This window comes from Myotis lucifugus, unplaced genomic scaffold (genome assembly GCF_000147115.1).
Source record: "Myotis lucifugus unplaced genomic scaffold, Myoluc2.0 scaffold_100, whole genome shotgun sequence".
NCBI lineage: Eukaryota > Metazoa > Chordata > Mammalia > Chiroptera > Vespertilionidae > Myotis > Myotis lucifugus.
Genome location: NW_005871148.1, coordinates 3,508,543 through 3,521,838, shown reverse-complemented (window position 1 = coordinate 3,521,838; position 13,296 = coordinate 3,508,543). Strand labels below are relative to the sequence as shown.

Genomic DNA, 13,296 nt, shown 5'->3' with positions numbered 1-13,296 from the left:
CGGGGGGGGGGGGGGGGGGGGGGCGGCAGAGACAGTGTTGATTCTAGAAAATGACTCTCCAAGACAAAGCATTTGCCTCATTTTAAAAGATATGGACACTGCTACTAATGAATGGTGGTGGTTAAACAGAAATAAGTCCCAGAAGTTCTATAGGCCCATGAATCTGGCCTAAAGCAAGTCAAGAGTTGAAACAAGCCCTGACCGGTTTGGCTCAGTGGATAGAGCATTGGCCTGCAGACTCAAGGGTCCCAGGTTTGATTCCGGTCAAGGGCATGTACCTGGGTTGCGGGCACATACCCAGTAGGGAGTGTGCAAGGAGGCAGCTGATCGATGTTTCTCTCTCATCGATGTTTCTAACTCTCTATCCCTCTCCCTTCCTCTGTAAAAATCAATAAAATATATTAAAAAAAAAAAAAGAAAAAAGAGTTGAAACAAAAGTTAGGTAGGTTCCAAAGGTCTACCTAAACTGATGATAACTGTCTTCTTTAAAGACATTAAGTTGCTTCCCAATATTCAATGTTCAGGTTGGTAGGGCACAGCGCAAAGGGGAATCATGGTAACTGTGGAGTTTACTACCAGTCAGACTCTAGGGGTCTAGTCTCTGGCAAGATGGGCGTAGCCTCCCCATCCATCATCCGATTTGGTGCGCCTGAATCCTTACAGTTTGAAACCTCTATCAATCCAAAATGACCCCCTGCTTCTCTGACAAAGTAGAAACCTACTTCAGAATATGACCTTACAGAAACTGAATCATGCATTAGTCCAAATGAATTATATATTAATTAAGTTATAATTATACATGGTGTTACAAGTAGAATCTGATTTCATTTGCCAATTAAGGAAGGAAGGGCCTCCATCTATACCACTCAAATGTGATTACTTTATAGGGAGGCGGTGGGTATTTAAGTTAAAAAAAAAAAAAACTGGGGAAAGGAGCTGTGCCTGCCTGTTCAAGAAAGCCTGAGAAAGGACCAACCAGAATAAAGAGATTTTGCAGGTAATAGAGAAGATTCTAGAACTAGTTATTTTCTTAACCAGCACCTGTATTTTGGGGGCATTTCATGCAGTACTAACATAGCCCCTAGTGTCCAAATTCTGATCAATAAATAAAGTCATTAGGAGGAGATCTTGTAGAACACCCCTCCGCCACAAGCTGAACCTCCAGCTCCCTGCCCACGGACTGAGAAGATCTCACCTTTTCTAGAAATACTCGAGTTTCATTCATTTGCCTCCCTCACTCTCCAGAGAACTATGTGTTGCTTCACCACTTTATTTACACAGTCAGGATGCACGACCCAAAACTACCCCACATGGTCTCCATCCTTCAAGACCTTGTTCAAATGCTCTCTCTCAAATACCAACAAACTGCAACGTTCCACTGATCATTCGGGTGCAGGCTGATCTCTCTCTCTCTGGCAGCCTGCGTCCCCAGCATGCCTCTTGTAAACTCAGAGCTACTTTGATCTTGCCTTGCAAGGTAAGTGGGTCTCCCTTAACACTTGCTCCAGACGACAAATGAAGGCAGACCCTTGGGAGCATAGCCACGTTTGGGGTTAATTATCTTTTTCTATCCCAACGTAACTAGTCCCTTCCACAAAATAGTGGCTCAATAACACTTGATAGATATAGATTAAGGGCACTATATTTAAATATAAATACGGTTGGGGTCGCTGATTTCGTTTGTGTTGCCATACCAAACCACACCAGTGAGTTTCAAATTGCCTTGACAGGCTTTATGCTCCCTCGCCGTCCCCAGGGCAGGCGCTAAGCAACTGTGAGATCACCAAAAAGGTCGGGAGCGGAGCGGGAATAAAGGGAAGCTGGGGCCTGAATAATTCTGAGTCATCATTTCCTGAATGATGACGACCCCCGCCGCTCACCCGCACTGTCGGGACCCAACCCCGGCCGGACGCGCACCCACGTGCTGGAGCGCCCTCCTGTGGCCGTGCCGCAGCACCCGCCACGCGCGGCTCGCTCGCAGACCACGCTCCCCGCGGCTGAAGAAACAAGAGACGCAGAAAGTTTCCGAGCCTGGCGGTTTGCGAAAGGTCGAAGCCAGGTCAAGGAGCCTGGTTGCGAGGGCGTGGCGGGAGCAGCGCCCGGGCGGGCGGCCACCGCAAGATGTCTGGACCCGGACGGACCCCCACCCTCAAAGGGCTCCGAGGTGTCCCCCAGCAGGGCTTGGGGCCTCCAGATCCAGGGGGAACCTGGACCTTCCGGCAAAGGGCGGGAGGGGAGTCTGAGCCCATGCCAGAATGGGATGACCCCCCCCCCCACACCCCCAGTTTACCAGCGCGCGCGTGGGGCTGTTGGGTGTGCTTTATTCATTTTCTTAATTGGAGAAAGGGGGCGCACCGACTTCCTTTGGCGCATTCTGATTCCCAGTAATGTGGACCTAGGTGCCCCTAGAAGGGCCCACCTGGAGTCCACCGCCCCACCCAAGGCCGCCCTCCCCCGCTAGGGTGACAAGTGGAAACATCAGTTCCCCTTCCTCCCTCCCCTCCAGCCTTCTGGTTTGGAGATAATGTTCCACCAGGTTTCCTTGCCGCCCGTAGTGGACTCGACGGCCGGGAGGCGGCCGCGGGGTACACGGCGTCCCGGGGCGCGGGGGGGGGGGGGAGAGCAGGAGGGGGGCCGAGAGCGGGCGCGGCAAGGCCGGGCGCGGCGCTTACCTCGTCCACGGTGAGCGGCATGCAGATCCGGTACTCCTTGAGCAGCATGGTCCTGCCGGCCGTGGACCACCAGAGCAGGAAGTGGGGGGCAGCCCCCAGAACAACAAGGCTGCCTCCCAGGCGCAGGGCAGGGAGCCCGGAGCCCCGCGCTCGGAGCCGGCGGGAGAAACAGCCCCGGCGGTGCACTCAGCTCCTGGCTTCCTCCTCTCCACCCGAGAGCATGTCAAGGTTTGGGTCCGGGTGTTCGCGGCTCCCCCGCCCCCTTCCTCACCGAGGTCGGTTCTCCCGGAACGCGGTGTTGCAAAGTCAGGGAGGGAGGGAGCCCCGCTGGAAACCACTCGGATCCGCAGCTCAAGGCGATAGGAGCGGCCGTCAGATCAGGACATGCCCGGTGGCGGCGAGGGAGGGGGGAAAAAGAGATTTCCAAAAATTAAAACGAATGCACAAAAGTCACCCGCTGGATACGCCTCTGAAACCAGTCGTGAACCTAGCGACCCCCTTCTCCGGCCGTGCCGCCCAATGCTAATTCACCAGAAACTCATTGCAGGAATTCATCTGGAGATGCTGACTTTCCAGACAAAGGCTCGATGGGCTCCTCTCCCCGGGCGGTAAACAAGATTTCCTGCTCTTTTGAGGGCCGGTCCCCGAGGCGCTCTGGAGCTCGCTGGGGTAGAAAAGGGAAGCCGCCGCCGCTGGGCTCAGCCGGGTTGAGGCCCCGGGTTCCTCCAACCTCGGCTCGCGCGGCGAGAGGCGGGCGAGAGCAAGCTGGCGCCTTCCGCACGCGTCCCCTCCCCCGAGTCCCCCGGCTCCCCGAGCGCCGTGCGTGCCCGCGAGTTTGCAGCCACCTCGCCAGAGCCGGAGTCCGCGCGGAGCTGCAGTGTGCCTCGGGCCCGGGAGGTGGGGTGCGGGAGGAGCCAGCGCCCAGCAAGGCTGACATCAGCAGCGGCCGGCGGCGGGGAGCCCCATCCGGCCAATGGGGATATGGCAAAGAATGTGGAGGATTTAAACATATAACAGCATGTCTCTCCCGGGCTGCTGCCAGACAACCGGGCTGCCCCGGAGCCCAGCCCAGCCCAGCCCAGCCGGCGCTGGGGGGAATCACAGAAGGGGGCTTCCCTAGACTCCTTTACCCTTTGAATCTGTTCTCCAATGTGCCCCGAGAGCCCCTCTGGGAAACTAATGGTTCCAAGGAACAGACGTGCTCTTTGACCTTTGGCAAAGGTCTTTACAAATACCCATCACAAATATTTTCACTTTGATCCAGTACGCAAGTCCAGTGCTGGCGAGGCCATGGGATTTGAGAGCATAAGAACAAACCCTTGCCTGGTTTCCTAACTGGTTTCAGAAAAGGAATCCTGGGAAACGGGGGAGTGCAACAGTATAAATGAAAGTGAAGTATAAACACAAAGACACAAGCAGAGAAAAGGTGACAGGGACACAGCCGTTTACCTCGCCTGCCCTGCTCTGGAGTCTGCCTGCAGGCTTCCAGAGCAGCAAGAATAGGTTTTCGTGTCAGCACTCCTAAGTTCAAAGAGTCACAGTGAAATGTCAATGAAAATGCCTGGAGTGTTGGTATTTCGTCCATATTAAACAGATCCCTCATTTTAACCACAAGAGGCACATTCTTCAGTCACTCAGGAAGCTGCATGTAACTGCTGAAGTCTGTTTTTCATTTGTCTGGTATTTTTAAGCTTGTTTTTCTGAAGAGTTGCAGGATGAAAAATGCATTAGTTGCCTCCATGCAGAATAACCTGCATCATCTTTTCTCTGAAAAATATTCATGATCTAAAGTCCTGCAGCTACTCATAGAGCTTGGGTGGCAATACAGATGGCCTCAATATTATAGTATTTTAAATTATAATGAATAATTATCTGATATAACAATGGTGGGCGGTGGCAAAAATCATCCAGATGGCGGGAGAGAATTTATAACTGTGTGAACATGATACAAAGCTTGATAGAAAAATGACACCCTAAATCCAGCTTATATTTTAGTGAAACCACTTTTCTAGATAAATGTTTCCCAAGAGTTGGCTCAGAAATATTCACAGCAACTAATTAAAGCTAAACCCAATTCCTCGAGGTGGAAAATCTAAATCTGACACTGTAGTGTTGAATAATAACACATTGAAAGCCTGTGATACCGAAAGCAGCTCAAGCTGTTTTTCTTTTTTCTGCTTCTAACTTGAAAACAAGTGTAGTGGCTTTGCTTCTGGCATCTACTAATCTACCCAGAGGCAGTGAGAAAACATAAGGCTGGCCACACAGACACGTGCACACAGGACACATCAGAATATGTGGGTGTATTCCTGACTTCCTAGATGTTTCCTGACATTGATTCTGTAACTAAGTATTTTACAGATGAATATTGTGGTTGAGGAACTACTTCTCTGAGTATTCCAAACTGCAAATCAGATGACTATGCCTCTCCCTTTACCCTTCTTATAAGCTTTCTCCACTGAACTCTTTCTTTTCACCCAGCCCATCCGCATGCCTGGTCCCATTAATCTTGTTCAAACACAGCTTCGAATCCAGTGATTCTCTATGGCAGTGGTTCTCAACCTTCCTAATGCTGCGACCCTTTAATACAGTTCCTCATGCTGTGGTGACCCCCAATTTCATTGTTACAAATTGAACATAATTAAAGCATAGTGATTAATCACAAAAACAATATGTAATTATATATGTGTTTTCCGATGGTCTTAGGCAACCCCTGTGAAAGGGTCGTTCGACCCCCAAAGGGGTCTCGACCCACAGGTCGAGAACCACTGAGGCCTATTGAGCAAGTTCTAATTTCTTGGCAGGAGGATCTGAATCTACCTTTCCCACAATAGCCAGTCACACTTGCCCTGAGACAAATCTGTTACCTAGAGAGGCCTCCACTTCCCTTTGAATTTTCTGTTCCTGCCATTGCCTTCATAGAGAATCCCGCACCCGCCCCCCCACTGCCACCCTCCATACACACCACTTTTCAGCAATCTGTGTTTTTGGAAAGTGATTCTGATGATAACATATTGGGTTAGGACCTTAGGACCAAAGGATACTAGAGGCAGGTTATTACATTATTCTAATACCATAGGAGAGATATGGGAAGGACCTGAAATAAAGAAGATGAATTTAAAAGATTTGGTTTGGCTCAGTGGATAGAGCATGGGCCTGTGGACTAAAGGGTCCTGGGTTTGATTCCAGTCCAGTCCAGGGCACATGCCCGGGTTGCAGACTCAATCCCCAGTAGGGGGCGTGCAAGAGGCAGCCAATCAATGATTCTCTCTCATCATTGATGTTTCTATCTCTCTCTCCCTCTCCCTTCCTCTCTGAATTCAATTAAAAAATATATTTTTAAAAAAGATTTAGAAAGGACTTGGAGATGGATTGGTTTTCACTACAACAGCGCTTGGGGGAAGGGAGGGCAAAGAGAGAGCTTATTCATTCATAACATATTTACACAAAGGGATGAGAGCGCCATCTACTGGCCAAGATACATTTTAACAAATGTTTCAAGTCCCTTTACTAAGTCTGGCAAGGAGAATTTTATCTTTCTTTTCAACCAATGGAGTCCCCACAATATCTATTTCCAAAGAGCCTTGAAGGTGTTGCAATCATCATTGTGGATGGTATAAAGTTCTATAAACAACATATAATCTCATACAATCTACAGCTAATCATCATCACATATTAAAAAATAGGGGTGGGCGCAAAGGGTAAAAAATAGGGGTGGGCACAAAGGGCAAAAAAGGGGAATGAAGAGTAAAGTTACCAGTGAGGAATAATATGACCAAAAGGAAAATAATATTAGCCCAAGCACGTCTGTGAGGCACTTATTCTCAGATGGGAGGAGGTAAACAATCATTTCAACACACTGATGCACCCTACTCAATTGAAACCTCTTTTCAGCTGTGTGAAAAAACTATAAGGTCCCACCCACCACTGTAAGTAGCATTGAAAAGAAGAGTGTACCAACAGTCTTTATGACTATTCAAATCATGTTTTATTCCTGGTATTTCTTTTTTTTTTTCTGGGTATTGCTTAAGTAAAATAAATGGTTCTTCCGGTTTCCTCTTTCCTACTCATTACACCAGTACTTAAGGTCCATTGAAAGTCCTGTCTCCTACACAGAGCCATTTTAGATAACTCTTTACCTTTCTAGACAATCCAAAACACTTATTTGAACTATTCTTTTATTATTATTTCAGAGAGGAAGGGAGAGATAGAAACATCGATGATGAGAGAGAACCACTGATAGGCTGCCTCCTGTTTGCCCCACACTGGGGACCTAGCCCACAACCCAGGCATGCACCTCCACCAGGAATTAGGAATTGAACTGCAATCTCCTGGTTCATAGGTCGATGCTCAATTATTGCGCCATGCTGGCCGGGTTGCATGGCCTTTATATATAAATTGTCTTATACAGTAGTGACTTTTATATATAAAATGTCATATACAGTACTGTGTTTCATCTGTAATCCAACTCCCCAACATGCTGGTAAGCTTCCAGAGGAGATGGGCAGGGCCTATCTGTGTCATCTGGAAAATGTAGCCTTATGTGAGGGATACTATAAGTACCCAATAAATGTCTATTGGACATATGCATTTATTAGTTTAGGGTTCTCAACCTCAGCACGATTGACATTTGATGCCAGATAATTCTTTGTTGTGGAAGTCATTACAGGATTTTTAGCATCCCTGGTCTTTACCCACTAAATATGTAGCAAGTCCTCCCCCCACACACATACATATATACATACACAATCCCAAAAACAGTGCTGAGTATGGAGGGGGATCTCCTACAATGAAGAACCACTGTATCAGTGTAACATTCATTAACCTCATCTAAATGTTCAGCTACTCCAAGAAGAAGCTTTTGGAGAGACTGACTTTCAACTAGTCAAAATCAGGGTTAAGGAGAAAAGGAATAAAACATAACTGTTACATCACAGTGATGTAAAGATGTCACTTTGTCATTCCCATGCTCTGCATTAATATGACCAAAATAGCCCTTGATAAAGGACTTGACCTTAACTTTGATTACTTGGTTAAAGTAATGTCTGCCACGTTTTCCATTGTACAGTTACCATTTTTCCCTTTCCATACTTCATGCTTCAGAAGTGAGTCATTAAGTGCAGCCCACACTCAAGGGAGCTCCATCTCCTTGAGGGAAGAGGATCTACATATTCAACATGGAATTCTGCAAGATTTGTCCCTCCTCCCTCATTTATTTATTCAATTATTTCCTTATATTAGCAGGTCCAACGTCGAGGCTGAGGTCGACACCGCAAACCGGTTCAACATTCAATCCCGTCAATTAATTTGGACCAGACTGTTTGAATTCCAAAAATAAAATTGGACCGCAAAGGGCTAAATACAGAGAATGCCTTTGATGTGTAATTGCTTGTGCTGTGCAGTAAATGCTCATAAAATAAATTGACAATGATGTAGAACAGAATGGTTCGCAGAAAATAAAAACCTGGAGGTCCTGTGGCCAAAGTTATAGTTTTGTATTTTTTTAAATCAACCGAAGGACTTGTATGCATGCATATAAGCATAACCAATGGACACAAGACACTGGGGGGTAGGGGAGGCCACGGGAAGGTCAATGGGAGAAAAGAAAAAAGGAGACATATGTAATACTCTTTGTAATATTTTAAGCAATAAAAAAATTTAAAAATAAATAAGCTAATCATAAATGTATCAAAGTTTTACTTTCTATTGCATTACCTATTTTTACAGAAATTGGCAAAACATTGGAATGTTTTGAGATGAATTATGAGACTATAGGTAACCTATACTCACTTGAGAGAAATTTTAGTGATGAAAGAAAACATTGCCCTTGATCCTGAGTGTCCTTTAAGAGGAGGCAACTGTGCAACCATAATTTATTATGGTTCTTTAATGCCAAAGCATATTTAACCTAGTATCATCAAATGATGTCGACACATTTCTTACTTATGCCACAGAGTTGTCATGTAATTTGACTTTTGGTGGAACATTTTAAAAGTTACCAGAACCCTAACTGGTTTGGCTCAGTGGATAAAGCCTCAGCCTGTAGACTGAAGGGTCCCAGGTTCAATTCCGGTCAAGGGCATGTACCTTGGTTGCAGGCACATCCCCAGTAGGGGGTGTGCAAGAGGCAGCTGATCGATGTTTCTAGTTCTCTATCCCTCTCCCTTCCTCTCTGTAAGAAAATCAATAAAATATATTTAAAAAATAATAATAAAAATATATTTTTTTAAAAAGTTACCAGAGAGAAAATGAGGGAATAATGTTTGCTTATTAAGTGTATGTAATCACTTATATCAGAACTCCAGTTTAAATATTGCTTAGTTGACCCTGGTGGAGTACCTCAGTTGGTTAAAGCCTCGTCCTGACACACCAAGGTTTGGGTTCAATCTCTGGTCAAGGCACATACAAGAATCAACCAATGAATGCATAAATAAGTAGAACAACAAATCAATGTTTCTCACCTTTCTTCTCTCTCTAAAAAAAATTAAAAAAATAAATAAATAAAAATCAATAAATAAAAATTGCTTCGGTGACTGCATTTAGGCTGAACAATGGCCCCCCAAAATATCAGATTCTAAGCCCTAAAACCTGAAAATATCACCTTATTGGAAAAAGGGTGTGATTACATTAAGGATCTGAAATAAGGAGATTACCCTGGATTATCTGGGTGGGCCCTAAATACAATCACAGGTGACTATAGAAGAGAAAGGTAGAGGGAAATTTGACACACACAGAAGAAAAGACTATGTGACGAAGAAGGCAGAGATTAGATTAGAGTGATGAGGCTACAGACCAAGGAATGCCTGCCCACAGCCACCAGAAGCTGAAAGAGGAAAGGATGGAAGGTGCCCTAGAGCAGCGGTTCTCAACCTGTGGGTCGCGACCCCTTTGGGGGTCGAATGACCCTTTCACAGGGGTCACTTAAGACCATCGGAAAACACATATATAATTACATTTTGTTTTTGTGATTAATCACTATGCTTTAATTATGTTCAATTTGTAACAATGAAATTGGGGGTCACCACAACATGAGGAACTGTATTAAAAGGTCACAGCATTAGGAAGGTTGAGAACCACTGCCCTAGAGCCTCCAGAGGAAGCATGGCCCTGCCACACCTTGATTTTGTCCCAGTGATACTGACTTCTAGACTCTAGATTGTGAGAGAATCAATTTTTGTTGTTTTAAGCCACTAATTTTGTGGTTGTTATAGCGGCTAGAACAAATGAATAGAACATTTTAGTCGTGACTTTGTTTACCTGATATAACTGCACTTGACATGAAGAAATTCTACACAGGACCAAGAGATTTACTCTAAAGATAAAATACAGTATATTTTTCTTTGCAAAATGATTCACAACAAACTTGAAAATACCAATACCACTGTGTTTAAAATCGGCAATTTACAAAAACAAATATTCTACACACACGTCAGGAACATTTCTGTAATGTAAGTCTTGTGGCTTTACATACCATCAATACGCTAAGGACTCCTAACTTCAAATCTCTAGCCCAAATGACTCCCCTTAATTTGACACATGTCTATCCACTTGCCTTCTCAGCATTGTCACTTGGATATCCAACAGGAACCTCAAACTTAACATATTCAAAGCTGGGCTGCAGCCATTTCCCCTGGCTTGCACATCCCTAACCTGCTCATTTGGTAAATGGCAGCTCCATCTTTCCAGTCAGGCAGGTAAAACATCTTGATAGCGTGTTTGCCCCTTCTCCCCTCACATCCAACAGCAAATCCTATCTTGGTTCTATCTTCAGATTATATCCAGGATCTAGCCACTTCTTACCACTTCTGCTGCCTCCACCTAGTCCAAGCCGCCATCATTTTCCTCTTGGATCATCACAGTAACCTCCCAACTAGTCTCCAGCTTCTGCCCAACCTAGTCACCACACAACAGCTGGAGTGATTCTTTTACTAGGTAAATCAGCTCATGCCACTCCTTTGCCCCACAGCCCCACTGGCTTACCATCTTACTCAGATGAAAATCCAATGCCTTATAATGGCCAAATTGCCCTAAACCTCATATCCTACAACTCAAACTCTCACTCATGCTGGTCTCCAAACATATGTGATTTCTCTCATCCCTGGGTTCTTGCTCCTGCTTCTCTCTGCCTGTAATCCTCATTCCCCAGCTATGCAGGACTCCTTACTTACTTGAGGTGTGGCTCATTAGTGATGCCTTCACTGACCACCTCCCAAACACTATCAACCCCTGGTACACATTTATTCCTGTCTGTCTTCCCCCCTTAGATTGCTCACTTCACAAAGGCGGGAATTTTGGGTCAGCTATGTGCACAGCCTACAAGCTGAACATGCCAGAAATCCCAAATCTGACAAAAAATATACCAAAAGTAGTAATCCTATATAATAAAAGGGTAATATGCAAATTGACCAAACAGTAGAACGACCGGTTGCTATGACACACACTGACCACAAGGGGGCAGACGCTCAATGCAGGAGCTGTGCCCTGGTGGTCAGTGCACTCCCACAGGGGGAGCACCACTCAGCCAGAAGCCCTGAGCCAGGCTCACGGCTGGCAAGCCCAAAGGGGAGCGGGCCTAAGCCATCAGTCGGACATCCCCCAAGGGCTCCAGGACTGCAAGAGGGTATAGGCTGGGCTGAGGGACCCCCCCTCCCCCCACCACCACCACCAGTGCACGAAAATTCTAGTTAATATATATAGGCACATTATTTTCAATAGTTATTATCATAATATACATTACCACTCTTCTTTCTGAATAAACTTTTTCCATCAGTATTTCATCCTTTTTTAAAAAAATACTTATTTTTATTTATTTATTTGTTTGTTTGTTTGTTTTTTTAGAGAGAGAGAGAAAGGAAGGGAGAGGTATAGAGAGAAACATGAATGAGAGAGAAACATCATTGACCAGCTGCCTCATGCACACCTCCCATAGGGGATCAAGCCAGCAACCTGGGCATGTGCCCTGACTGGGAATCAAACCAGTGGCTTCTTGGTTCCTGGCTCGACACTCAACTGCTGAGCTGCACCTGCTGGGCTCATCCTACCTTTTAGATTCCTTATTCTTCCACTGCCAATTTTTCTCTTCTGAAACCAAATTCTTTCTAACGAAGTCACAGATTTAATCTCAGACTCATCCAAATAAAGGATTTATAAAGAGTGTCTCTACTATGGTGCCCTTATCTATTTTCTCTGCCCACTGGTCAGACTTTCACTGAGTTCCTTCTTTATCTATTTCTCTTTAATTTTTTGTTTTCCTTTGCAAGCTTTCCCTTACATTTCCATTTGCTTTCATTTTTGTTGTTGTTACCTCCCAGCTTCGGGAGATAGGTCTTCAGTTTTGTGTGGGAGTCAACTAGAGTTTTCTCTACTTACTAGAGGCCCAATGCACAAAAATTCGTGCAAGAATAGGCCTTCCTTTCCCCGGCTGCCGGCACCGGCTTCTCTCTGGCACCAAGGACCCAGGCTTCCCTCCTCCAGTCACTGGCAGGCACTCAGGACCCAGGCTGCTTCCCTCTGCCCCAGCTTGGTCAGGAAGGACATCCGGAATGACGTCCGGTCTAATGAGCATATTACCCTTTTATTATTATAGATTTGCCTCTTTCTTAGACACCCTCGCACTCTTATTTTTGAGTTCTGGATACCATAACTCTTTTACTCTATCGTACCTTTGTTACTTTTTGTCTTTTCAAAGTCTTCTCACAAAATGTAGACCTCCCAATCCTTTTGTCTGTTCTAGTCAAACCAACTGCACGCCAAATATAGAGCCAGAAAACATCTAAGCCTGTGCCTCTCAACCATACTGGCTCCTAGAGCATTTTAGAAATCTGTAAGGGAATTTTGGGTTATCACAATCATTGAGGGAAAAGGGAGACGGTAGCATGTAACTGGAATGCTAGACATCTGCAATGCAACAAACTTACACAATAAAATATTGTCCCATGTCTGTCAGACTTTTCAATGTCCTGCCAGACACCTACTCATGTGTCTAAGGACTAGACCAGGGGTGGGCAAACTTTTTGACTCGAGGGCCACAATGGGTTCTTAAACTGGACCAGAGGGCCGGAACAAAAGCATGGATGGAGTGTTTGTGTGAACTAATATAAATTCAAAGTAAACATCATTACATAAAAGGGTACGGTCTTTTTTTTTTTAGTTTTATTCATTTCAAATGGGCCGGATCCGGCCCGCGGGCCGTAGTTTGCCCACGGCTGGACTAGACTCTAACTGCATTTGACTGATGCCAAGCTATTCTTTTCGACGTTTTAATGTAGGCTAAAATTTCTAAGAATTCTTCTGTGTGAAAAACAATGGAAGATTATACTTTGATATAGTCAGACTTTACCAAGAAGTTGTACACTATTTTGGAAAAATCATGCCACCAACAGAAAGACCTGCTGATGCTTGAGGAACCAATAGAACACACCTACTGCAATTGTAGCTTTTGCATGAACAGTTATTGTTTATGCATGCAAGCAAAGGACACTTTGTATTTTTCTACTACAGACTTTTTAGCTTTTATATTTTGAATTTTATACTATTTTGCAATTTTGCAATGTTTCGGCTTTCCATACAACTGGGATGTTTTTTGGAGGTGTGTATGGATGGGTTATATTACCCATGGTTTTCA

General features: G+C 45.2%; 1 protein-coding gene across 2 annotated transcripts in view; it reads right to left on the bottom strand.

Moving 5' to 3' along the window:
* The window catches only part of PITPNC1 (phosphatidylinositol transfer protein, cytoplasmic 1), a 208,182-nt gene extending 204,625 nt beyond the window's left edge, over nt 1-3,557 (bottom strand). The window contains exon 1 of one of the 2 annotated variants that reach the window (XM_006092435.3): nt 2,673-3,557. In XM_006092435.3, the coding sequence (XP_006092497.1) occupies nt 2,673-2,720 (48 nt within the window). In that variant the 5' untranslated portion in view covers nt 2,721-3,557. The remainder of the gene's footprint in view (nt 1-2,672) is intronic. The other variant, XM_006092437.3, reaches the window with a different exon arrangement.
* Nucleotides 3,558-13,296: the final 9,739 nt, after the last annotated feature.